We start from the raw sequence: 12,041 nt of genomic DNA, 5'->3' as shown, positions 1-12,041 counted from the left end.
TTTTGAGAATTATATTTCAGTATAGTAGGTGTCCTGTGTATTTTTTAAAATGTATCTAAAAACATTATGTGGAGAAGGGGTCCATAGGCTTTACCAGACCACTGAAGGGGCCCAGGCCACACACACAAAAAGGTTTGGAATCTCTGCTCTATTCCCTGTTTTGGTTAGATTTCTGTTTCAAAAATTATTGGGGGTAGGAGAGAACTGTGTTAGTTGTAGAAGACCACCAATGGTTTCTGAACCCAGAAACAGGGACCTAGAGAAATATAAAGTAGGAGAAGAAGCAGAGAGACTTCTGGGAAAGTGTGGGAGCCAGGTGATCATCTGAATGGTTTTTAGTCAAATGGTTTTGGGGGTTCTGGTTCATGAAGGCTGCTTGATTCTTCTCCCTTTCCCTCACACTTGTTCCTCCTTCTCTCTCACACTTGCTCCAATGCCAGGTAAAGGTGGAGAATCACTATGACTTCCAGGACATCGCCAGCGTGGTGGCCCTCACCCAGACCTATGCCACAGCTGAGCCCTTCATTGATGCCAAGTATGACATCCGGATCCAAAAGATCGGCAACAACTACAAAGCTTATATGTGAGTTGGACCCTTGGGCCCACAACCCTCTTTTTCATAAACTGGGAGTTAGAAGTTCCTGCCTTGCAAATGAGATCTGACTCTTAGCTTAACTGAATCCAACCCACTAGGAAACACCAAGACGAGATCCCACTTGTGCTTCCGTTTGTTATATAATAACATAGTTTTTTTTTAAAGGAGGGGGAGAGTTTGTCAATGCATTTTGTTTTTTACATCTCCACAGTTTCCCAGTGTCTCTATCGCTCTCCTTCCCAGAGAGCCACCCCATATAATAAATAGTGTTTTTAAATATAAAAAGAAGAAAAAGGAGAGGGAAAATCAGCATAACTGATCAATATGTTAAAAAAATCTGAGAATAATGTCAGTGTACAACATTTGTGAACCTCCTACCTCATCAAAGGGTTGAGGTTGGAGTGACTTTTCATATCTCTTCTTTAAAGCCATGCTTTTTCTTTATAATTTTTCAATATTCATTTTTGATCTTTTTATTTGTTATATGGTTTTTCTTTTTCTTTACATTGTTGTAGTTACTGTGTATATTGTTTTCTTGGTTCTAATTACTTTACTCTGCATCAGTTCATCTCTATCTGTCCATGATTCTCTGTAGTCATCACATTCATTATTTCTTAGAGCACAGTAATATTCTGTTATATTCATGTGCCACGATTTGTTTAGCCATTCCCCAGTCAATGGACATCTACTTTGTTTTCAAATCTTTGCTGTCACAAAAAAGCTTTTATAAATATTCTGCTATATTAGAGAGTTTCTTCTTATCAATGGCCTCCTTGAGGTACAAGCCTAGAAATGAGATCTCTGGGTCAAAGGGTATGGATATTTCAGTCACTTTATTTGCACAATTCCAAATTGTTTTCCAAAATGATTGTACTATTTTACAGCTCCACCAACAATGCCTATCTTCCCATATCCCCTCTAGCATTGACTATTCCCATTTTTTGTCATCTTTGTTAATTTGTGGAATGTGAAAACCTCAGGATTGTTTTGACTTTTATTTCTCTTATTATTAGTGATTTGGTGCATTCTTTCAAGTGGTTGTTAATAATTTACTATTCTTCTTTTGAGAACCATTTGTTCATACCTTTTGACCACTTATTTAGTGGTGAATGACTCTTAGTTATACACACACACGTACGTGTGTGTGTGTATATATACACACACATAAATATACATGCACATGTGTGTTATATGTGTATTGCATTAATGTGTGCATATATGTTCATTGTTTATGTATATTGGATACTAAACCCTTATTATAAAAATTTACATCAAGATTTTTTTCCCATTTGACTGCTCCTCTTCTCATCCTAGGTGCATTGATTTTGTTTGTGCAGAAACTTTTCTGTTTCATGTACTCAAAGTTTTTCTATTTGATCTGTCATAATTGCTTCTATCCCTGATTTGGTTAAGAATTGATCTCTTACCCTTTAGCTGCTTTTCTTCCCTTTTTTATAGTATGACCTTAAATACTAAGGTCATGTATCTATTTAGCATATATTGTGGAATCTGTTACAAGGTTTTGGTCTAAGCCTAATTTTTTCACTTCTGTTTTCTGGTTTATTAAACATTGGGTTATTTAGTTCCATTGTTTCTAATTATCTTTTATTTAGTCTGTTCCATTGATACACCTCTCTATTTTTAACCAATACTAGATGGTTTACTTTATAATATAGTATGAGATCTGAAAGTGCTATTTCCACCCTTTGAGTAACATAGCTTTAAACATCTTTAATGGATAAGCTCTTAAAAGGTCATCATTAGAAGAAAAGAAGACACTTCAAATATCCCAGAATCCTGAGAGGGAAACATAGCCAGGCATCCTCTAGGGTCCCAGCTTGCCAGTGAAAATGGGAGATGGGGTAAGGACATCAGAGTGTTTGTGGGATGTAATCATAGGATAGTGTATTCAATTCATGAAACCACATTACTTTTTTCTATGACATAAAAGAAAATACAATAATTGCTATTTGACAAAAGAAAAATCTGATATTTGCCCCCCCCCCACACACACTAAAATTGAGGAAAAGAATTTCAAACTTTAATGTTTTTAAAATTTTAGTAACAAATTCTAGCAATGTTTACCCCTTTTTTAGATTTGAAGGATTGGGTTGGGGGAGGGCTTGGGTTTGTTTGAGGGGATTGCTCTTTTGTTCTATTTTTACAAAAAGAGCAACATTTATAAATTAATTAAATCTGGGACATATAGGATTTTGGCAAAGGTTGAGGCTGAATCTCAGTTTCTCCTTGTTCTTTCTCTTTCCTTTTCTTTCCTTCCCTTTCCTCTCCTCTTCTTTCCTCTCTTTTCTTACCTGTCTTCCTTCTCTATCTCTATCTCTTAACCAACCATAATATTGAACTACAGGGTTTGGGGGGATTTTTTGGTTTATGGTTCATGAAGCACTATATAGTTTCTTTCTTCATTTAACAAGAAGAAAAGCAGAACTTACATATTTTTACCACTTAAAATAACCAATGCCAGTTACTTTTAATGGGAGCTCATAGATTAGAGCTGGATTAAGCCTCAGAGACCTTTCAGTCCAGCCTCTTCCTCTCACAGAGAAGGTCACAAAGGCTCAGCAAGCTAAGTGACTTGCCCAAGGTCACACAGTCACATAAGTGCCAAAGGTAACGTTTGATCTCACATCTTCTGACTGCAGAGCCAATGCCCTTCCCGAGTGCCCCTCTTGCCCCCTCCATCAGTAAATAAACATTGGCTCTGCTTCACTCAAATCCAATTCACTTGCAAGTTGAGACATTACCCTCATGATGTCATTGGTCCTCTTCTAGAACAATTGACAAACATTTAAGTGCTTATTATGTTCTGGGGCAGTTAGGGGGTGCCATAGTGCACAGAGCACTGGGCTTGGAGTCAGGAAGACCTGAGTTCAAATCCAGCCTCAGATACTTACTAGCCATGTGACCCTGGGCAAGTCACTTAACCCTGTTTGCCTTAGTTTCCTCATCTGTAAAATGAACTGGAGAAGCAAAGGGCAAACCCCTTGAGTATTTCTGCTAAGAAAACCCCAAATGGGGTCATGGAGAATTGGACAGGACTGAAATGACTGAACAACAGCAACAAATATGTTCCAGGTTCTCTAATTAGGGCTGGGGATATAAAGAAAAGTGGAAATATGACCTTGCTGTCAAGGAAATCATTCTAACGAGTGAATAACAGTGAGAATATAGGATATATACAGGGTCAATGCAAGGAAATCTCAGAGGGAAGGGAATAACCTTGGTGGTTCGGGGCGGGGGGAGGTCCTCTGCAGAAGGTGAGATATAAGCTGCCTGAGTTTTGAAGGAAGCCATGGAAGTTGGGAGTAAGGGGTGAGGAGGGAGACCATTTCAGGCCAGAGGGAAAGGGTATACAGGCAGAGTCAGAGCTGGAGCGTCCTATGGAAGGAGCAGCAAAAAATCCAGCGTCACTGGATGGCAGCAGACATGGAGGGGAGTAAAGCACGGAGAGGGAGGGGCCCAGCCATAATGAGCTTTCAGTGTCAAGCAGAGGATTTTATATTTGGTCCTGGAAACAATAGGGAGCCTCTGCAGCTAATTTATTAGGGGTGGGATGTGGTCAGACTTGTGTTTTAAAAAAATCACTTTGGTAGCGGAATGGAGGATGGATTGGAGTAGGGAGAAAACTGAAGCAGCAAATGTATTAGAAGGTTGTTACCTAGTCCAGGCAATAGATGATGGTGGTCTGAACCAGAAAAGCAGCTGTGTGATCAGAGAGAAGGGGACATTCATATGAGATGCTGTGAAGGTAAAAACCAGAAGATTTGACGGCAGATTGGATATTTGGGGTGAGCCCAAGAGAGGAGTTGAGGATGACGCCGTGGATATGAGCCTAGGAAACTGGCACGATGGTAGTGATGGGAAATTTAGGAGGAAAGATTTGTAGGGGATAAAATGAGCTCTTTTAGACATGTGGAATTTGAGATGTTTGCAGCAAATCCAATTTGGGGTGTTCAAAAGGCCACTGTGGTTTTTGTCCTTTGTGCTCGAAGAAGATCAAAGTAGCATCCCTATGTTGGGGTCAAGCTGTAGTGGGTTCGGCTGTGGCTGATCAGACCAATATATTCTCAGAAGGCTCTACCATGGGTCAGGAATAAATAGTCTGTATGGACACAAAAAGGCAGTTAGTGATGGGAACTGGTGTTCAGAAGAGATGTTAGAGCTAGATATATTGATCTGGGAGTCATCTTCATAGAGATAATAACTGAATGAAGGAGAGCCCTAACATCACTAAGTGAGAGAGTATAGAGAGAAAAGAGAAGAGGCATGAGGATAGAGTTTAGAAGGACACCTGTAGTCAGAGGGCATGATCTGGATGAAAATTCAGTAAAGGAGGCTGAGAAGTCACACCAGAAGGAGGGAAACCAAGAGAGAGCAGTATCATGGAAATCTAGAACAATCAACACCGACTGATTTTTCCACCCTTGATAGAGACAAGACCTCTTGCCCTTTCAAAAAGCATTAATAGATATTTGCAGGTAGAGATAATGGCTTCTCCATCATTAAGAGAAGTCAACCAAGCTTTCGGGAGACCAGTATTCCAAAGAAAAATTGCAAAGAAACACAAAGAATATCCAACTTGTGGATCAATGACCCCAGATGAATACAGTAGGGAATTAGCTTTTAAGACTATTTATTAATTGCAGCCCATTCTAGGGTGCTCATTTAATGTTAGATGTTCTCCTCTAATAACCAATAATCATTGTCCATTATTGTTATTCAGTCACTATTGTATTTGTAAAGCACTTTGCAAGCCATAAGTGCCATAAGCACTATGTAAATGCTAGTTACTGTGATAATATAATTAGAACATAATTATAAAAAATTGTACATACGTTAACTTATTTAATCCTTCCAGCAGCCCTTTGAAGTAGGCAGTGAATCATTATCTCCATTTCACAGATGAGGTTCAGAAAGCTCAAATGACTCCCCCAAAATCATACCACTAATAAGTAGGGCCAGGATGTAAACTTAGATTCCATGTCTGGGGGGAGGGATGTGGTTCCATGCTATACCATGCAGGGCCTAATAGATAGGCTTTAGGGGATGTTAATGACCCAAGCCTTGAATAAAGAGAATTCTGAAAGATCTGAGGCAGTCACTTAACCTCTCTGGTCCTCAGTTTCCTCATCTGTAAAATGAGGGGTTAGCCTCTGAAGTCCCTTCCAGCTCTAGATCAATGATCCTGAGAGTTAGCATAAAGCTTTCCTCTGAATTCCTACCAAGACTGACCATTACTAGTTTAGCCAAGTGAGATAGTCTTGAATAGTCCCCTGAACTTGGCTTTAGATCAAACAGATGGACCCCAGACCCAGGGGAAATGGATATGGGGGGAGGAAAAATGTCAGGAAGTGAGACCATTCTTGCCCTCCTCCCAGCCAATAACTCACTGTCCCCCCTGGCCTGGCCTGGCCTGGCCTGGTCTGGCCTGGGTCCTTGTTCTAGGAGGACATCCATCTCAGGAAACTGGAAGACCAACACTGGATCTGCGATGCTAGAGCAGATTGCTATGTCGGACAGGTGAGTAAGCATGCTTTTGACCCCATAGCTTGACTTTCTGAGCACCCCAAAGATTGAAAAGGAGACAACAGAAGGGATGAACATGAATACAGGAATAGAAGGCAAATAACAGATGGACAAACTGAAACATTTATCTACCCACCCATCCATGTATCTGTCCATCCACTTATCTTTTCATCCATCCATCCATCCATCCATCCATCCATCCATCCATCCATCTATCCATCTATCCATCCATCAAGCCATCCATCTATCCATCCATCAATCCATCCATCCATCCATTCATCTGTCCAACCATCCAACTATCCATCCATTCATCTATTCACTCATCTATATATCCATTCACCCATCCATCCATCTGTCCATCCATCCAACTATCCATTCATTCATCTATTCATCCATCTATATATCTATCCATCCATCCATCCATCTGTCCATCCATCCATTCATTCATTCAACAAAATGTATTAGGCTTTTATCCAGCTCTGTACCAGGACATATAAAGAAGTATAAGACACAGTCCTTGCCTTCAAAGGCCTAGTTGGGGTCTAGTTGGAGAGGCAAGACTTAATTATGTTCCCAATACAAAGCAGTATTTACATGCTATTGAGAAGGTACAGACTCTTAAGTGTCACATGCTAGTTGTATTTGGCATTTAGTCAGCCCTTGAGAATTTGCAAAGCACTTTACATAAATTACTTCATTTGATCCTGACAACAACCTTGTGAGGTAATGTGTACCATTATTCCCATTTTGCAAATGACAAAACTGAGACTCAGAGAGGTTGACTTGCTTATGGTCACATACCTACTGAGCGGCAGCAGCAGAAGGAGAAGATCACTGAGAGGGTGTTAGAGGGAAAACTTCATGGATAAAGTGGGCTTGAGTTGAACCTTTAAGGACAGGAGAGATATGGATAGACACAGAGGAGGGGAGAGTGAGTATTCGAGACTGAAGTCACAGTGTGCACAAAGATGCAATTCAGGACTGACCTTGGGGCACACGTAGGGGATGGTGTGGGGTTGGAAGAAAGGGCAGAGTTTTCATTGAGCTATTCGGATTCATCCCATTCCTCACCTCCCTTCCCTTTCACAGATATAAGCTGTGGGTGGATTCCTGCTCTGAGATATTTGGAGGCCTGGATATCTGTGCTGTTAAGGCTGTGCATGGCAAGGATGGGAAGGACTACATTTTTGAGGTAAGTCTGACTCATCCAGGTAGGTTGGACATTATGCCATCCCTTGGTCCATAACACGCCTTTGGGTTAAGAAGCCACAGAGAAGACTCAGTGACCTGGTGGGAGTTCCTGAGGCTGAGAAAGTGCACCTTGATATACAGAAGTGTTTTAAACAATTGGGTCTTATGGTCCTAGGAAGCAGAGCCTCCCCAACACCTCCAGTTATCAAGGGGTGATGGTTTCCCAAATTCCAGGTCTTATTGGACTTTTGTATTCTAAAAACCAGAGACAACACCATGCTGTCTCCTAGGACCCCTGCTCAGTTGTCATCCTCCTTGGGAGAAGGGGACAAGGTATATTGTGGTATTAGAAAACAAACAAACAAAAAAGCCACCACCCCTGGAAAATGGGAGTCAGGAACTCTGGTTTCTTATCCTAGTTACTGCTACTAGCTTGCTGTCTGACCTTGGATATATCACTGTGTTTGCAATGTGCCAGGCTCTCTCCTCTCAACTAACTCAGAATCACTATGCTGATAATGAATCCTGTGGAGTGATCCCACATATTTGAATTCACGCTATTCACAGTTATAAATGTGTAAAATATGGTTATTGGTTCAAGCTGAATGGAAATATATGGTATGAATTCTAACAGTGCAACCACCTCATGGATTAATTAATCTCACTAACCAGGACCTGGATGTATTAAGCAGAGAACTATATACCAGACCCTGGCTAAGCACTAGGAATGCAAAGAAAGGCAAAAGCAAGTCCTCCCCTGAAGGAGCTTGCATTCTAATAGAAATAACTAGGCGCTTAGTATGACAGGATCGTAGCTTTAGACCTGGAAGGTACTTAGTGTTCTTGCCACCGTCTTCCTCCTCTACACACTCGCATGTTTCCTGCCAGCTAGAAAAGCATCTGATAATTAGGGGTATTAAGAACAATATTTCAGTCCTTCTAGTATTTGTGTTTTAAACCAGGTTGGGGGGAGGGAGAGAATAATCACTTATAAAGCACCTACTATGTGTCAGACACTGTGCTGAGCACTTTTTTGAAAAAACGAAGGTTATCTCTTTTGATCCTCCAGGTAGATGCTCTTAATTATTGTTATTATCCTTATTTTACAGTTGAGGAAACTAAGGCAAACAGAGATTAAATGACTTGCCCAGGGTCACACAGTAAGTGTCAGAGGTTGGATTTGAACTCAGGCCTTGACTTCAGATCAAATGCACTATCCATTGGTCCACCTTGCTGCCTCTGAGATTAGAGAGCAATGCTTAAGCCAAAGGAATAAATTATCAGTGGTGGAATGCTGGGCTCTGTAGTTCCTGGACTTGAAGAGAGTTTAGGATCATAGGATCATAGACTTCAGAATCCACTTGGATTTTCTGGGAGCCCCTCAAAGCACCCCCTATAAGGACCACCTCATCCTACCATGAGAAGTCCTGCCTACCGACAGGACACATGGCTTCTACATACAGCCATGTGCATGAAGACCTGTTGCCAACCAGGGGGTGGGGAGGCCTGGGAGGAGGGAGCCGAACATCTAGGGCTGTCTCGTGGATGTCCTATGGGTCACACATTGGACAACCATGTGCCCCATGACTGGGGGTGGATGAGTAAGTTTTGTGGCACCACCACTCTCTGCTTGGCTGATTCCTCTAATAGCTTCCTTTCTGAGAATTCACCACACCCCTGCTTCCAGCCATGGCCCTTAACCACATTTCCCCCTGCCTCCGTTGCCCACTGCTTTGGCTACTTCTCTCGGGTGTGTGTGTGTGGGGGGGGGGTTGTGGGTGTGGGTGTGTCTGTGTGCCTGTGTGTCTGTGTGTCTGTGTGTTTGTGTCTGAATCTGTGTGTGTGTGTGTGTGTGTATGTGTGTGTGTGAACATGAATTCTTACTAGGACTAATGACAATTTTGCCCCAAATTAGAATGTTGAGGAAATATTGGTGGAAGATTCCAGGAGAAGATGGGTAAGGAAAAGGATACGGGGAAGAGAAGCAAGGAAAGGGGAAGAGAAGATGAAGAGGTGAGAGGAAGGCAAAGGAAGGAGGATGGGGGGAGGGAGATAAAGGGAGATAAAGAAGGGAGAAATGATGTAGAAATAAGAGCATCAAGAAGGGAGGGGAGATGAGGAGACAGGCAGAGTGTCAGGAAAGAAAAGATGGGGGAGGAAAGATGACCTAAGGCAAAGATGCTCTGAAACAACCAGTGACCCAAGGCTGTTGGGCCACCCTCAGAGTGGGTGCCTAATTCTATTTCTGGCAGAGTCCTTAGCCATTTATTCCCCTGAGGCTTGTCCCATCCAGGTTTGTGGGGGACACCCGTGGTACCCTACATCACCCATCGGTGCGGAGAGTTAGGGTCCTAGAAGAAGCTTGGCAGAGAATCGACCCATGGTTTGCTTTCTGTCTTCTCTCCTTTCCTCCCTCTTTCTCTGCCTTCCTTCCTTCCTTCCTTCCTTCCTTCCTTCCTTCCTTCCTTCCTTCTTTCCCCCTCCCTCCATTTCTTCCTTCTCTCCTCCCTTCCTCTCTCCTTTCTTTCCTTCCTCCCTTTCTCCCTTCTTTTTTTCTTCCCTTTCTCCTTTCCCTCCTTCCTTTCTTCTTTCCTCCCTTCCTCCCTCTTTTCTTTTCTCCCTCCCTCCTTTCCTTCCTCCCTTCCTTCCTTTCTTCCTCCCTTCCTCCTTTCCTCCCTTCCTTCCTCCCTCCCTTCTAAAATTGAGTCTATACTATGTGCCTAGCTCTGGGTTTTGTACTTAGGATCACAGGGTCAAAGACTTCAGAGCCCCTAGGACAAACACGACACCCCTCACGCCCCACCCCACCGCCATTCACACACAGTTGAGTATCAACATAAGGCAGGATGTGATAAAGAGCCAGATTTGAGGTATGTCCCTCAAGAAAGCCTTTAAATTTCCTTTTCTTAGAAACACACACAAGAGTTTCCCAATTGGTAAACATGCATTTGTGCTAAGCGCTGGGGATGCAAAGAAAGACCAAGACATCTCCTGCCCTCAGGGTGTTCACAGTCCAATGGGAGAGGTAACATGTGAATCACTGTGCATATAAGGCATATACAGAATGGAAGGTGCTTTCCGAGGGATGGCTCTCTAGGGCTGCACCAGAAAAGCCTCCTGAAGAAGGCAGGTTCTGAGCTGAGCCTAGAGAGAAGCTGGGGAAGCCAATAGGGCGAGCGGAGGAGGAAGTACATTCCAGACTTGTGGGACAGCCAGTGAAAAGCTGATCTGCACTGAGGACTACCTGTGATACCACCAGCTCATCAGAGGCTTTTAGATTGATTTCTCCTTCCATATGCACCCCTTCAATTTCTACCTTCAAATCTCCTTCAAATTCTACCATTTCCCTTTTTTTGTAGGCAACCTGGCCCTAGGGTCTTTTAGCCCTTTTTGAGGCAGGTTGATGACACAGTGGATAAAGTGTTGGGCCTGGAGACCTGAGTTTAAATCCTGCATGTGACCCTGGGCAGGTTGCTATGTTGTTGTTTAGTCGTCTTTCAAGTCACGTCTGACTTGTTATGACCCTATTTGAGGTTTTCTTGGCAGAGATACTAAAGTGATTTGCCATTTCCTTCTTCAGCTCATTTTACAGATGAGGAAACTGAGGCAAATAGGGTTAAGTGACTTGCCCAGGAGCACTCAGTTGGTAGGTGTCTGAGGCTGAATTTGAATTCAAGATTCTGGCTCCAGGCTCAGCACTCTATCCACTGCTCCATCCAGCCCTAGGGCAGGCCCCTAACACTCAGCCTTAGTTCTGTCATCTGTAAAATAATAGCTCCTACCTCCCAGGGCTGTTGAGAAGATCAGATGAGATGACCATACTAAGCCCAGAATGAATATTAGCCATTATTATCCAGTTCTGTGGATGGTCTGGTTATTCAGGTGCTACTTCTCACAAATTAAAGAGATAGTGCAGTCGAAAGTGCTTTATACTTTGCTAGTGCTATATAAATGTGAGGTGTTATTGATGACAAGGGGCTCCTGCCTGATCAGGGGGTCCGGGCTTGGTTCGTGGGCCCTTTGCCATCTTGGAAGGCTTTTTGGAGCCCTTGTGTAAGAGGGGGTACCACTGTGAGACTTCAGAAGCAGCTGCATGGTACAGTGGATTTAGCATGGGGCCTTGAGTCAGAAAGTCTGATCCAGGCCTCAGACGCTTATCAACAGTGTGACCCTGAACAAGTCACTTAACTGTAATATCAATTAAGGTGGGACTTTCTTACTGTCTTAAAATGATTAATTAAGTGTCTTTGATTGAGTCTTACTAGGTGCTAAACCCCAGGCCCAAACCCCTATCTACTAGGTGCTAAGCCTATGTGGGCATGAAGCCCTCAGGATCCTAAGTGGAGTTGCTAAGACCATAGCCAATAGTAGGAGCCTAAGTTCTGGTCGCTCAGATGACGTTTGATGACGGCTAAAGAGTGTCTAAAAAGCTAGAACAGAACTATTTGCAGGGGTTCTCACTCTTGGAGGTGTGCTGATGTGGAGACTCTGGGCAGCTGTAGTTAAGGGCCCTCCAGCTTGTAAACCTGGATGTTCGGACTTGGTTAAACTCTGGTAACTATGCACAAGGTCTGTCGATGTTTGTAATTTGTTTGTATTTTCTCTGGAGTTCGGGGTGCTGGCTTTTTCCCCTGAACTAAGTGAATGATATTTGTATGCTGGATTAAAGTAAGATTGTTAACCCCTTAACGTTGCTTTCCTTAGTAAAGCA

The 12,041-nt window shown here is 42.8% G+C and overlaps 1 protein-coding gene across 1 annotated transcript in view; it reads left to right on the top strand.

Moving 5' to 3' along the window:
• SYN2 (synapsin II) overlaps positions 1-12,041 on the top strand; it is a 93,898-nt gene that overhangs the window by 58,628 nt on the left and 23,229 nt on the right. Inside the window, 3 exon segments of the mRNA XM_036739656.1 lie at positions 441-583; positions 6,059-6,133; positions 7,229-7,331. Coding sequence (XP_036595551.1) covers positions 441-583; positions 6,059-6,133; positions 7,229-7,331 — 321 coding nt within the window.

This window comes from Trichosurus vulpecula, chromosome 9, assembly GCF_011100635.1.
Source record: "Trichosurus vulpecula isolate mTriVul1 chromosome 9, mTriVul1.pri, whole genome shotgun sequence".
Taxonomy (NCBI): domain Eukaryota; kingdom Metazoa; phylum Chordata; class Mammalia; order Diprotodontia; family Phalangeridae; genus Trichosurus; species Trichosurus vulpecula.
This window is presented reverse-complemented; position numbering and strand designations above follow the sequence as displayed.